We start from the raw sequence: 15,656 nt of genomic DNA on the forward strand, positions 1-15,656 counted from the left end.
GTCAGCATATGTGTAGGGTTGTTTTTTTTGTGCTCAGAAATGACTCAGCTTTCCACTGCTCAGTGCCTCTGACCAGTTAGCAAATGTCATAGTTACCATTGCCATTCAGTAAAAGCCAAGCTAGAAAAGTTTCACGTTCTCTTCCATGTATTCTAGGTGAATGCTTTTCTGGGGAGTATATCCACAGTATAAAGAGAAACATGGAGACTTTCAGGATGTGGAAATGAATGTCTTCCCTTTTGGAAAGATCACTCTGAGGAGGCTTGCTCCTGAACCGTTGTAGTTGCAGTGAGGTGTTGAAAGATTGGGTGAAGTCACTAAGCTATCTTCATCATAGTGGTGGCACTTGAAAGAGAAGAAAACTAGCCTTTTACTGAAGCTGGTAAAGGTTTCACTTGGAGACCTGATTAGGTGCCTTGGTATGTTTCTGCCATTGTTTTTGGTTCAGGTTGTGGCACTGAAGAATGCAAGGATGATTATTTTGGTAAAATTCAAATTTGTTATGGCTTCTGAGAGATTGTAGGCTCTGAGTTAATGTGTTCAAGCCAAGCATGGGGCCCCTAGGAGCTCATACTTATTTCCTGAGAACTGTGTTAGGACAACTGGAGTCTGTCTAAACTAACATCTCTGGGCATCACCACCAAGGGATCTGGGAGGAAAATCATGAATTTACACTGTATGGTAAGTACCCTGCTGTCCTCAAGAGTTCTTCATGCTCTCAAGACAAAAATAAAGAACCTGACACAGGACTTCCATTTGTAGAAACTAAGATAATTTTTTAAAGTTATATATAGGCATACCTCAGAGAAATATTGTGGGTTTGGTTCCAGACCACTGCATTAAAGCAAATACTGCAATAAAGCGAGTCATATGAATTTTTTGGTTTTCCAGTGCATATAAAAGTATGTTTATTTTATATTGTAGTCTATTAAGTGTGCAGTAGCATTGTTCTGAAAAAATACATACCTTTATTTAAAAATACTTGATTGGCCCTGGCCAGTTTGGCTCAGCAGTTAGTGCATCGACCTGCGGTCCAGAGAGACCCGGGTTCGGTTCCCACTAAGGGCATGTACCTCAGTTGCAGTTTGTCCCCGGCCCTGGTTAGGTCATGCAGGTGGCAACCACTCAATGTGTCCCTTTCACTTTGATGTCTCTCTCTCTCTCTCTCTCCCCCTCCCATTCTATCTGAACAAAATATCAAAAAATATCCTCGGGTGAGGATTAAAAAATAAATAAATAAATAAAAATAATTGATTGCTAAAAAATGCTAACCATCATCTGAGCCTTCAGTGAGTCATAATCTTCTTGCTGGTGGAGGGTCTTACCTTTTTTTTTGTATTTTATTAATTTTGTTACAGATGTTTCTCCTTTCTACCCATTGACACCATCCTTCCCATCCCCCCACCCTGCTGTCCCCAGCTTTGTTGTCTTTGTCCATCAGTTATGCATACATGCATGCAAGTTCTGTGGTTTACCCCTTCCCTCCTCCCCACCCCCTCTTCTGAGGATTGTCAGTCTGTACCCTACTTCGATGACTCTGGTTCTATTTGGAGGGTCTTACCTTTGATTTGTAAAAAAAAAAAAACAAAGGCGATGTCTGCACAGCTCAGTGCAGTGAGGGGCACTGCGGCGAGGTGTGCCTGTGGAAGGATGAAGCACGGAACTCCGGAACTCGTCGTGTCCAGGCCATCAGTTCTTGTTTCAGAATAGCCCACAGCCGCTGCCTCGTGTCTGCGCTCTGCCTCCACTGACGGTGCCTTGGTTGAGCTTTATCGTTTCTAATCCTGACGGCTGCAGGATACCCCCACCCTGACTTTGCACCCAGCATCCTGCCCCTCCATGCACACACGTGGGTGCACACGCATGCACATTTGGTTCTGCCACCAGCGGTTCTTCTAGAGGACAGATCTGATGACATTGCTCTGAGGCCTGTGGTTTTCACAAGGCTCTCCCAGATTTGACCCCTGTCTGTCAGCTCTGGGATAAGCCTATCACAAAATATGGAAAATTGAGCTTTCATCTTTATTGTATGAAGTGTTCATTTTAAGATGGAAACCCTGAAGGAAAACAATCAAAGCAATTAATAAAATAAAGTATATTGTTTCAGAAAAGCAAATTTCCCTAGGTTCAGAGATTTTAGGAAGTAAAGGGCTTTGTGGAGATGGCTGCTCTCCAGCATGGACCCTGTGGGCAGAGTCGAGAGGAGTGAATGGGTAGAAATCTACTGCTCATGTTTCCCGCGTGTCCACTCCTGCAAGAGGCCTCTCTTGGAAAGTTGAGCGAAGAATGCTAGTAATAAAATAAGACCTAAATCTGCAGTGAAAAGTCATGCATTGAAAACCAGGCCTTTTTTAGCTTTGAACTGCATCACTTTAAAAGCCTGTGAGTGTGCTTGATGGCCAGCCCGGCCCTCACAGAGCCCGCGTTCTGTGTCATGCGCCCTCTGTCTCCTTCACCACATTAGCAGCCTGTATTCCTGGAAGAGCAGTGCATCCTCACTATTTGCAGTAGTTCTGTTCTATAAAGTCGCCTCCAACACTGAGCTGTCAAGTTCTGAGCCATTTCTCCAAAGGGCAAATTAAATACAAGGTTAGGTTCCCTGTCAAATGGCCAATACGTATATGACCTTGCTTGTTGTGTTTTCTGTTATTGTATTTATGTGTGTTTCTGTATGAAGATACTTTATTTGATATGTTTTGTTGATTCATTAACATTGACCTTATGGCCTACACCACTAACTCATGCCTAACTGAAGCTTGTCTAACACATTTTTCTCTGTTAAGGGACATCACAGCCTTCTTGTGCTTAGGAACATGAGACCGCACTTGAGCACCATGCTCAGGGGCATTGTAAACCACGAAATCACCCAGAAAGGCACAAAAATGTGAAAATATGGCACTAAATAGACTCTGAAAAGGACACTTGTTTGTACTATGAGAGCTGAACAGGAAGGCAGACTGTCTCCTTGTTCGTTGTCAGCTGGGGCCATTGTGGTGGCCACTGTGGTGGCCACTCAGATTTCTCACCATCTGTGCATGTCTGCGAGTGACTCTGAGGGCGCCACTTATATTGTTTCAGGGTTACAAATAAATTTTATGGAGTAGGCAAATTTATAACTCTGGAATTCGCAAGTAATGAGGATCAACTGTGTAACCGCCTGACTTAGCAGAAGAAACCCTGTGAGCCCTATTTTGCATATTGAAAGAAAATCGGTATTGGCTGATTTTTATTATGAAACTGAAAATTATAAGGAACCACCATGGCTCCTATAGTTGAAGCCCAACAAGAAGAGATAAGAACATTTCTCAGTTACATCTGGTAATATAATTTGCCCCATGGATTTCGCTATTATTTGGGGAGTGTGATACAGGGATTTTTATGTTGACTTTATTATGCACTAAAAGTATAATCAATATAGAAAATGTCTTGAGCATCTTTCAAGCCAGAGACTGGCATCAGGTGGCAAGAATGATCTCAGTGACACACCTGGAGAACTGGCTGGGCCTGACTTAGTTAAAGAGTCAGAACCTTGAAGCAGAAAACAGTCTTTAGGCTGCTGGCCCTTCCTTGCCAGGGAACCGTACACCCATCCAGTGTGGCTTCTGTTCCAGCTGTTGGCTGAGCAGAAGCAGCATTTCTCTGAGTCAGAGAGGAAAGTAGAAAGACACGTGGGAGTTCCAGTGCTGGGACGTGCCTTTCTAGTACTCCCAGTGTTGTTTCTCTGGGTAAATAAGGGGGGCGGGGTACTTCAGTGAAATTGGATGTTGTATACTTGAAACCCATTAGATGTCATTAGAGGCATTTTCTGCTGTTAAATATTTATGCATTCTTTTTTCCCAAACACACACACGCACATCCTTCTCTCACAAATGCTAGAATGCATTTCTCATGTGACTGACAATCCCAACAGAAGATCTGTGGACACTAGGCGGAGCTAGGAGGCAATAAGGAATTAAGTGATGAATTTTTTTTTTAAATCTTCATCCAAGGGTATTTTTCCAATTATTTTCAGATAGAGTGGGAGTGAGGGAGGGAGAGAAAGAGAGAAACATCGATGTGAGAGAGGCACACCGACTGATTGCCTCCCGCACAACTCCAACCAGGGCTGGGGACGAACTGCAACCGAGATACGTGCCCTTGACCAGAATCGAACCTGTGACTCTTTGGTCCGCAGGCCGATACTCTGACCACTGAGCCAAACTGGCCAGGGCAAGTTTTGAATTTTTGATAGTAAATTCATAGGTATTGTGGTCCTAGGCCAGGTTTTTTTCTTTTTTTTCCATTTCATTTTTAATTATGGTAAAATAAATATAACATAAAACTTACCGCCCCAGCCATTTCTTAAGTGCACAGTTCAGTGGTGCTAAGGACAGTCATACTGTTGTGCTGTCATTGCACCAGCCATCCCCAGAGCTCGTTCCATCTTGTCAAACTGAAGCTCTTGACCCATTAAATACTATCTCCCCGATCGATCGTCCCCCTTCTCGGCTCCTGGCAGCTACCGTTCCACTCTCTATATTTATACATTTGACAGTTCTAGGTACCTCATAAAATTGGAATCATATAGTGTGTCTTTTTGTAACTGACTTATTTCACTGAGCACAGTGTCCTGAAGATTTCTTCTCACTGTAGCAGGTGTCAGGATTTCTTTCCTTTTTAAGGCCAAATGATATTTCACTATATGTACTGACCACATTGTGTTTATCCATTCATTCACTGGTGAGCATTTGGGCTGTTTCCACCTTTTGCCCGGTGTGAGTAGTGCTGCCATGAACATGGGCTGGGGCAGGGTTTGACTGTGACTGTTGGTGGCCAGTGGTTCTCAGGAGACCCATGTGTTCTGTCCACAGGATAGAGCAGAGGACTGTGAGGAACTGTTACGGATAGAAGAGGACACACACTGGCAATCCGAGGGAATGTGAGTACCGAGGGCCTGGTTAGGACCCACTGTCCTGTCAAGTTCACAGTCTGAGCAGAGTGGAAGCCCTGTCGTGATAGGATTCTGGTCCGCCTTTCTTTGGGCAAGCTGATATTCTTCACCCAAAGATATTGATAGGAAGTAGTCAGTTTTCCTTTGTCTGATGCTTATTGTCACAGTATTAGGTCAGACCTCTTCCTTGGCCCTGAGTTTTATCAGATTTGAGACTGTGGGTACAAATGTTATTCAAAGAATTAGGTAGTGTTTCTAAAGTGAAGCTTCTTCCTTTCATTTGTGTGAAGCAGCCGTCAACTGGACCTAAAGGATTCCAGCTCCCCTTCTTTACCCAGGTCTACAGTTTTAAGATCTGAGAAAATCATGTACCTCTAATGTCCTGGTCCTAAATCTAATCCTTATAATAGCCAGGAATTGTCAAATACCACCTGCCAGGCACTAAATAATCCACAGGTAGTGGATTATTAATCCACCTTTACAACGATCCTGTATGTTCTCTCTGTTATTCCCCATTTCACAGATGATGGGGCACAGAGAGATTGATTATTGCCCCAAGGTCACAGAGGGCCAGGTTGAACCCAAGGAATCTCACATGAGAAGGACATCCCTTCTGTTCTATTGCCCATAAAGATTTACTTGACAAGCTTGACGGGGAAGGGCATCGATCTGTATCAGCCAGTGAACTGTTCCCACGGGAACTGAGTTTGGACCATGTGCCATAGAGTAGAATTTTGGTTCACAGGATTTTGTTTTCCATGATGTGGCATGTAGGTCTGGACCTTCCATCATACCTTATTGGGTTTTTCCCCTTACAGAGGATTTACCATATTGTTAAAAAATCTTTCCACTTAAGTGGAAAGAAGTAACCAAGCTCAAATCTCTCTTGCCCTTTAAAAGCATTAAACAGTTCCTTTCAAATCACTATCCAGTATTTCCAGCATTTACTGGATATATTTCTATGATGCCAAGGCGGCCTAGCTTGATTATACATTGTATAATTATAGGAAAACAGTTTTTAAAACTGTACAGAGCTTTGAAAATCCCATTCTTGATTCTATCTCTGTTGTTCTTAACCTTGCCCATAAATCAGGATGGTTTGTACAGCTTAGTAAAATGCCCAAGCCACAGTCATACCTACTTGGGACTCAGGCCTGGCATTTTTTTAAAGTGCTGCAGATGTTTTGCTGCATATAGAGCTTAGACTAAGACTTTTCCACACTGAAATCCCATATTGTATGAAAGCTATAAAACTGAGCCACACTGGTTGGACTGCAGTTGAGAGTCTGGAAGTGGTTGCAGACCTGCCCAACCTCCCAGGGCTCAGGAAAGCAGGGGGGAAGGATGGCGTGGTGACTTTTTGTGAGTTGCTTTGCAGCAGAACTGGGCTTCCCGCGTCCGAGAGCTCCTTCCACTGCATTCTGGAAACCCATCCCACAGGGTCCCAGCAGGCCTCATTGTAATGTTGAAATTGTCAAAATCATTTTTATATGGATTTTTGTCATTTTGCTTTTAAGAACCTAGATGATATTCATGTGCTACAATTGTTTTCATTCTCATGCCCTGTTTCATGCTGCAGAACACATTCATCCAAAGACCAGGACCTGCCTATAGTGATGATTGAACAGCTGAGAGAAGCGGTAGGGTTGCTGCAAGACCCCAACAGGTATGCATGACTTCCTTCGCCCAGGCTTCGCGTGGAAATAATCCACACTGATTCAGGGAGCATGTTATCTCACTTCATAAAGATCGTTATACATACACAGTATGGGCTCCGTCTAACCATGAACAAAGTCATTTTAACTGCCTGTCTTCCCAGGATTCATCAGTGAGAGTCCAACTTCTGGAGGGATTGAGACCCTGTTCCCCCTTTCTCCACCCTTTACCGAAGTTTATTCACTCTTCCTGAAATTCACATGGGAATTTTTGGTATAATTCTTAGCAAACAGAAATATGGTCATCCCTGATTTATAGAACTATAAGGGAAATTTTTGAAAAGGGGAAGAATTATTTTGCTCAGTACTACCATATTTATTTGATGGCAGCAAACATATGTTAACTAAAGAATATATTTCTAAAACTTTGGGTTACAAGATAGTTTTCAATTAATTAGTCATTGTCAATAACATGCATCAGATTCTCTTTTTTTTGGTTGCTTAGTTGAGGATAATGAAATTGACAAACTGTTTTTCACTAAGACAGTATACTTGGTATTAGGTAATAACTACCTTATCACTAGAGAAATAGATCCGAAGTTTATCCCTAGTGAAGTCCTCAGGGGTCCTGGGAATTTAAATATGAAGATGATATGGTCTTATAACGTGGTGAGTGTGGAACTCACCACAGGGATTTCAGCTGTGGTTAGTGAGCCTACACCACCGGTGTGGTCAGGCCCTGAAGAAGTAGTGATGGGTCAGGTTGAGTATGAATGAAAACCTTTAGCTGCTATTTGAAAAGCATTTTGGTTCAGCAGACAGTCACTGAGTGCTTGGAGCATAGGAAGACCTACAGCGTGCATGTATGTAACGTTGAACGAGAAACAGCTCTTCCTTCTAAGAACTTAAACTGTAGCAGATGGAGATTGCCTTGAGTAGTTATTTGTACAAACCAGAGTGAATACCTGACCCCAAATCAAAAAGGGGAGCTGGTTAGACCAACCTTCCTGAAGGTTTGGATATTAACTTTTAATAACTAGCAAGTTCAAGGAGAGAGCAAATTCTGGATTGAATGAAAAGCTCGGGCAAAGGCATAGAGGTCAGAAAGATGGAGCAAGCCTAGGAAGCCTCGGGCAGACGAGACGAACCCCATTCTAGCCGTGCCTCAGTGTCACTCGTGGAACTGTGAAAACAGGTGCCTGACATTACTTGTGGGGCTGAGGGCTGGTCATTTCTTTCTTTTTAAAAAAATGTATCTTTATTGTCGGAAGTATTTCAGCTGTCCCCTTTTTGGAGTCTGGCCATTTCCATTTATTTTTTATTTGATTTTCCTTTTTTGATTTGAGAGAGAAAGGAAGGGAGAGGGAGAGAAATAGAAACGTTGTGAGAGAGAACATCGATTGGCCACCTCCTGCATGTCTCCCACTGGGGATCGGGCCCACAACCTGGGCATGTGCCCTGACCAGGAATCGAACCAGTGACCTCTTGGTGCATGGGTCAGTGCTCAACCACTGAGCCACACTGGCCGAGCATCCACTTTTTTTCCTTAATCCTCACCTGAGGACATTCTTTTCCATTTATCTTCAGATAGAGTGGGAGGGAGAGAGAGAGAGAAACATTGATGTGAGAGAGACACATCAACTGGTTGCCTCCCACACGACCCCAACCAGAGCCAGGGACCAAACCACAAACTAGGCACATACCCTTAACTAGAGTCGAACCCAAGGCTCTTTGGTCCGTGGGTGGATGTTCCAACAGCTGAGCCAAACAGGCCAGGGCCATTTCCACGTTTTAGAAGTAATGCCTGTGCTTCTGATGTGCAGCCAGTGCTGAGAAGCACCAGGAGCATTCTGGAGTGATGCAGGGGATGACTTCAAATGCTGTTTTCAGGAGCTGAGACTTTATTTTATTATACATAGGGGGAGATGATGACGGTTAAAAAAAATAGGACTATTCACGTTGTTAATTCTTTCAAATCATTGGTTCAGGCCTAGCTTTTTATTAAGTGTCTCATTAAGACATGTTCTTTAGAAAGCTGAGTTTCACATCCTGAACCAGGGTAGTTAGTGAGAGGGTAGGAGATGGACAAAAGAGCATGTGTATGTGTATATGTGATGAGCATTTACCCTTTGGGGTTGTGAGGATTTGAAATTGTATATAAACACTGGTGGGAAGGTAGATTGGCCACACCATTCCAGAAGGCATCCTAGTAGTATGTAGTTGGGTCTAAAAAATATAGAAGCCATTTATTTAAATGAATTCTAAAAAATTATCTTACGAGACAAAAGGATATGAACAAAAATTGTGACGGGGCAGGTGTTTTAGCAAATAATTGGAAAAAAGGAAATCTATTTGATCATTAATAAGGTGGAATATAATGTAGTCAATAAAATGTTTTTAAAAGTTTCCAGTACATTTTAGAATGCTCATTCTATAAAGCTGATGTCAAAAAGGTATGTAAAATGTGCCCTGGCCGGTTTGGCTCAGTGGTTAGAGCATCAGCCCACAGATCAGAGAGCCCTGGGTTCAGTTCCCACTAAGGGCATGTACCTCGGTTGCAGTTTGTCCCCGGCCCCAGTTGGGGTGGTGAGGGTGGCAACCACTCAATGTGTCTCTCCAATGTCGATGTTTCTCTCTCTCTTCCTCCCTCTCTCCCTCATGCTCTAGCTGAAGATAAATGCAAAAATATCCTTGGGTGAGGATTTAAAATAAAAAGTATGTAAAATGCACAAAGTTTGATCTCAATTGTATAAGTAGAATTAGGTTTCAAATGTGTAAGAAGCTAAGAAAAAATTAAAGCTGGAAGGACTTATATTACGATGGAGATTTTTCTGTAGGTGCTTGTTAATATTTTTTAATGCTTTTATGTGTTACTCAGTGGTAGATACTGATGTTGATCTTTGATGGTCATAGGAAGTGGGTGGTGAGAAGACTGGGAGGGAACAGTCCACAGTGTTTTAGACCTGAGCCCAGTAGGTCTGTCTGAGATGGGGAATCGGGGGGATAGCAGGCTTGAAGTAGTTGGGGACAGTTTAGGATGTGCTGAATGGTACCCAAGGTGGCAATGTGGCAGTGTACATTCAGCTGCTAGGTGTTTAGTTCAGGGACTCGAGTTAGATTTGAAAGTCATTGTCACAAGTTGCTGGGGTAACAGATGTGTAGGAGGATGAGGTTCTCCAGGGCAGGCAAGTGCTGGGAAGGGAATGTGTCCAGGACAGCGCCTTGAAGACAAGCGTGACAGAGAAGGCCACAGCTGGGCTCAGACTTGATGTTGTTTTAATACTTCTGCTTTTACATCTTGTATCCCTCTCCCAATGACTTTTTATTACAAGTTCTAGATTGATTACTACATGAGCCCCAAAGCAACAAAGAGCAGCCTGATTAGGTGAAGTAGCAGTGGCGTGGGAATATGGGACTGGAACCCAGGAGTACGATCCGAGTGACCTGAAGGGAGCGGCTCTTGTTCTGGGCCTCAGTTTTGCCATCCTTCCTGAGAAGTGGGATGGGCTGAGAATCTCGAGAGCCTTCCTCTCCAGCTTGGAAAAGTCTGAGGCAGTGAGCTGCCAGGGTGCTGAGCAAGTGGGAATGGTGGTGTTTGCTGAACTGTGGAAGGAAACAGCTCCGAGCAAATTCCCAAGGGATAGATGATTTGCTTCTTTATGGGGTGATATTTTAAAATTATATTGTCATACAGTGGTATATGGATTTCATTTCCTCCCTGAAATAATCCACTGCTTTGGCTGCTTTAGATCTTCATTGTTGATCCTGAAATAATTATTGTAAGATTGACTTTATCTTAAAATTCCAGCCCTGTGTTTGTTTCTGATAAAAAAAGGACACTTCAAGAGGTCATTTATTTCTAGCTATTTGGGACTGAATATTAGTAATAAGCACTTTACATACACATTGAATTCTTTCTTTAGTTCATATTTTATAGATGAGATTTTTGTAAGTTATCCTATTTTGCCTTTAACTTGGTTTCTTTTAAGAATTTCTGGGTGTTGATTTTATAGCATATTTAATAGGCATGTATAGTATGAACTCTTCCTACCTTTTAGGTTAGCTTTGTAAGTTTTATACAACATGGAAATTCCTGGTTTAAAAATTGCAGAAGTTCAGAAACTAAGACCTTTTCAAAAATAAAAGTGTATGTCAAGTTGCTTATGAATTCTTTTTTTTTTTTTTGAATGAGGGTATGAGTATATCAGAGAGATCTTTCTTTTAATACAAAGGACCTTTGGTATATATACCATGATATGTATCCTTAGCAACTTTTCTTGCTTCTGTAAATTAATCAAATTCTAGAATAAAATTTATTGTGTACTGCCTATAAATATTATGACTATCAGCAATTACTGTTATACTGCAAATAAGTTGAACTCTGATACCAATCAGCAGTCAGAAAATTATATTAAATTTGGCATATGATGGGAAAATACCATATACTTTGAAATTTCTACCAGAAACCTTCATTAATTAATCCTCATGGTAAACATAATCTTTTACTATATTAAAATTTTAAGCTAAATATGACCAAAAGCAGTGGAAATTATTAAAGTTTTAATAAATTGCTAACGTCTTTTTCCCCTACTCTTTAGATTAAGCACTGATATCACAGAGAGAAGTGGGGTACACTTTCATCCTAAGGAATCAGCAGAAGCCATGGAATTACAAGATTCTGCACTCAAGTACGTTGAACTTTTAAACCTGAGTGTTTTCTCTTTTCACATGGAAATATGTGTGCTTTAAATTCCACCTTATGTCTTTCCCCCCGACACCCGCAGTGGTCGAACGCAGCTGGAGACGTCTCTGGTGTGTGAGGTAAGCGGCTCTGGGCCACCGGAACTGTGCGCCATGCTCTGCCCCGAGCGGTGCCTGCCACCTGCTGTGACAGGCACAGGGGCAGCACACGCCCTAGGCAGACCAGTTCAGGATCTCACTTTCAAACTTTGTATACTTTTACACTCTTTAGTTTTACTTTTTATCTGTTATACTCCATCTTCCATCAAAGATAAGAGCTGGCTATTTCCATGAAATTCTTTAAGTTTTTGTGTCAGATAACCTTGCTGAGTCAGGCGATAGCAACTAAGATCCGTAGGGAACCTGCTCTGTGTCAGAAACTGAAGGCAGGACCATTCCTTGTAGGTTTTAGAGCCACAGAAGAATCAACAGGAACAGACTTGAAAGACAAGAGCAAATGATTTGGGAGAGGCCCAGGCCGCTGAAGAGAATATAGTAGAGCGAGATGGGTAGGGTTACCCTGGGTGAAATTGGGTTGCTGGCTAAAGCAGTTTTGACAGAAAATTAGAGATGAGCCTAGAAGTTCTCAAAGAAACAGGCTTGAGAGTGGGACAGGTTACAGCCTGTTTCATCCCTTCTCAGTGAATGGGTTTAGGATGTCTAATTGCAGTACAAACTGATTGATGTCCCCTGAGGTATCTGAACAGGTGCTATAGTAAAGTAGTTTCACACTCTACACTAACTAAATGTCTGTGAAGGGCACAGAGAACTGCAGATGAAAGTACTGTGTTCCCAGACAGTATGGTTTCACTGTTAAGCACAGCGACTTGGAATCATGTTGTTTCAGTTGCATCTCAGAGACTTGCTGACTATGGGCAATGAAGGACAACCTCTCCAGACCTCACCTTCATTTTCTGTACATTGGGATTGGTTTCACAGCTCAGGACACCGAAATGGTAGCTGGTAATGTTACTCTAGGACTCTGTTACTGTCACTGGTGTGGTCCTTAGACAGAATCACTGCGCCCTCTCCTCCCTGGGTGGGGTCCTCATGGAATTGCCCAATAGTGGAACATCAGGAAGTCTTTTATTTGAAGCTGCCCTGGGCCCATTTCATCAAGTTCCTTTTCAGACATGCTACTTGTGATTCTATCCAGGCCCACTTTTTTTTTTTTTTTTTATCCTCACCCGAGGATATGTTTTTATTGATTTTAGAGAGAGAGGAAGGGGAAGAGAGAGGGGGAGAAACATCGATGTGAGAGAGAAACATGGATTGGTTGCCTCTCTTACATGCCCCGATCAGGAACCGAACCTGCAACCTTTTTGGTGCACAGGATGACACTCTAACTAACTGAGCCCCCTGGCTAGGGCCCCACATTTTTTTAAGCTGCTTATTTGGAAATAATTTTAACTTTATTAAATTTAGGGGGAAAATTAAAAGATTGTACAAAAGGTTACTGAAACTTACGTTTTACCAGTTTTACCTATGGTTAACACTATTCCACACTTGCAGTGTTACTCTGCCTCTGTCTCTTTCTTCACATACATAGTTCTTTTTCTGAAAATTTGAGGTTAAGTTTCACACATCATCATCCCTTACCCCTAAACCTTTTGATGTGTGTTTTCTAAGAATAGGGATTTTGTCTTACATACCCACAGTTATCAACTTTATAAATTCACATTGATAAAATATTTATTTAATCTACCATCCATATTCCAAATATTTAGGTTGATCTAATGTCACTCACAGTGGGTCCCCGCCTTCAGTGTAGTGTTCCGTCTAGAGGCAGGTCATTGTCAGGTTCCTGCAGTGTCCCTTCTTCGGGAACATTTCCAGAACCTTTCTTTGCTTTTTATGACCTTGAAATTTTGAAGAATATAGTCCTCTTTTTTTTTTGTTTTTTGTTTTTTTTTTTTGTTTAAATGGGACGCTCCTTTTGTGGAACAAAAGTCCCTCTTATTTCTGCATAATTAGATTGAGGTTCTGCATTTCTAGGACACACTACATAGGAGATATTCTGTTCTCCTCAGGGTGTCACATTTGGGCACACTGTCCATCCGAGCCTCATTGGTGATGCTAGTTTGATCACCCAGTCGAGGTGACGTCACTGCACAGTCACCGTTCTGTTTTACCCTCGTACCAGTGCGCAGTCGGGAGGAGGTGCTGGAGGCTGCGCAGGTCCTGCTGCGGGCTGCTGGGGCTCCACGTGATGTCGGGAGTCCCAGGGGACACGACCGCTCGGGAAAAGGCCCTCCACCCCATCTCTGCTCTACATTGTTTGTGTTAATAGAAGGGTGTTTTTTTCTTTTTCCTTTTTGGTTGAATGAGGAGTCATTTGGTATAAGAAAGTGTTACTCATTTTCTTTGCTTTCTCTAGCAATTCTCTGTTCGTGACAAACATCTCTATGATTTTAAAAAGGGAAGTATTAGTACTTGTTGAGTAGCTGTGCTGGGTTCAGTCTTGTTTTTGTTGTCAAGGACTTCTATATGAAGGACATGGAGTTACCCTCACGCTTAAGGCATGTTAAAAATTATGGAGGAAAGAAGACTGTACAGTCAAACCTCCATCTTGAATGTCTCCCGTCTTGAACCGTTCGCTTCTCAGCCTGACCACTGTTTCATGCTGACACCTGTGGCTCAGTCCCGTGTCTCTCGGGTGACAAACAGAGAAGTCAGTGTACCGCTCTGGACAGCTGAGGAAGCTGTGAATGTTTTTGTGTTTGTTTGCTATTGTTACTGCTATTATTATTAAATTTGCATTTTTTACTATGCATTTCTTTTCCTTTTTGTTAAATTTACATTTCACATCCTTTTTGTTTTTAAAGTGTTTATTTACAGATTAAATAGTACACTAGACATGCACTCTATATAAGAACGGTTAATACAGGGAATCATTTGGGGGTCTGGAACGGATTAATTCAATTTACAATATTTCTAATGGGAAAAAAGCTTCAGTTTTCGAACAGTTTTCCAGAATGAATTAGGTTAGAAAACCAAGGTTCCACTGTATATCGAAACAATTTAGAGGAGCCTCTGAGATAGTGTGTAATCCTGAGTGTTGTAGGTGCCCGGGTGGTGGAAGGGATAGATTTTAAGGAGAGGGGTGTAACCGAGATGTGGGGCAGGTGGATTGGAATCAGTCCCAGGAAGCCGCGCTGAGAAAGGCAGCAGAGCTGAGCTGGAGGGGCGCTGGGGCGTGGGTGGTGCTAGTCAGGTAGGTGAGGCCAAGGTTATGAAGTGGTGTTGTAATTGGTAGCACATCTTATCTCACCATGAACACACTTTAGATGATTGGCTAGCATTGGCATCCATTCGGAAAGAATTGCAAATCACATCCTCATAAACATGAATAGTATTGAATGGGGGAGGATGTTGGGGACATGGTAGAACAATGGGGAAAATTAGGGGAAGGAGTTGCTGATGGGGAGAATCAAACCTGAAGTTACTTGTGAGCAGTTCTAATAAAGCCATTAAATTGGGGAGGGAAATCAATTATATTTTATTCTAAAAATATGTTTTTTTCCTTGCATTTGTCAAAGTTGAGAATAATTTTTTATAGCACTCCTCAATAATAGGAGTAGGAAAAATATCTTAAATTTATACTAATTTGGTGCAGTATCAATGCAGATGTTTACATTAGCCATCACCAATTTTTTATTAAGGTGCATTAATAGGGTTCTCGATAACCATGTAGAGAAGGTAGATCCAGGTAAAATAAGCATTTGTTGTCGAAGAAACTGATGCTGAATTGACAGCATAAGATTTTCTTAGGTGTTTTGGGGTCCAGGCATGTGTACGTAAGCTCTCAATGAAATTCTGTGTATTTGCGAACTGCTGCCTTGAAGCATTTCTGAGTCCTGTAGCTACAATGGGGGTGGAAGCCTGCAGGTAGCTGACCTTCACAGGTGGTTTGGGCTGGCCTCTTTGCTCTGGCAAGTTTTTTTGCTTAGTTTATATGATACTTTAGAAGTATTTTTCTGTGAATACAGCTGCATGTTTTTAGAAAATGTAAGTGTCACGTACTTAGCTACTTCACACACTAGTTAATTTATTCAGTATATATTCATTGTGCGCCTATGTGCAGGCATATGGTGGAAGTAAGAAAGACACAGTTCTTGTCTCAGTAATCATATAGTCTAATGAAACATACCATGCATTTTTTTCTTCTTTAAGGTGCAAAATGATCTAATATCACAGAGTAATGAGAGCGAGTATTCTCCAAATGAGGTAAGTTTCCTGAAGATTAATAAAAGCTGAGGTATTCTTTGAAGCTGAATTGGAATCTGTTTTGCAGAAATATATAGTCCAAGACTGTCATGATTAATGAGTTC

The 15,656-nt window shown here is 41.9% G+C and overlaps 1 protein-coding gene across 5 annotated transcripts in view; it reads left to right on the forward strand.

Moving 5' to 3' along the window:
- LRCH1 (leucine rich repeats and calponin homology domain containing 1) overlaps positions 1–15,656 on the forward strand; it is a 222,374-nt gene that overhangs the window by 164,522 nt on the left and 42,196 nt on the right. For all 5 annotated transcript variants that reach the window (XM_036249956.1, XM_036249953.1, XM_036249954.1 and 2 more), the window contains exons 10-14: positions 4,851–4,918; positions 6,510–6,596; positions 11,184–11,273; positions 11,370–11,406; positions 15,499–15,552. In XM_036249956.1, the coding sequence (XP_036105849.1) occupies positions 4,851–4,918; positions 6,510–6,596; positions 11,184–11,273; positions 11,370–11,406; positions 15,499–15,552 (336 nt within the window). The remainder of the gene's footprint in view (positions 1–4,850; positions 4,919–6,509; positions 6,597–11,183; positions 11,274–11,369; positions 11,407–15,498; positions 15,553–15,656) is intronic.

This window comes from Molossus molossus, unplaced genomic scaffold (genome assembly GCF_014108415.1).
Source record: "Molossus molossus isolate mMolMol1 unplaced genomic scaffold, mMolMol1.p scaffold_m16_p_9, whole genome shotgun sequence".
In the NCBI taxonomy this organism is placed as follows: domain Eukaryota; kingdom Metazoa; phylum Chordata; class Mammalia; order Chiroptera; family Molossidae; genus Molossus; species Molossus molossus.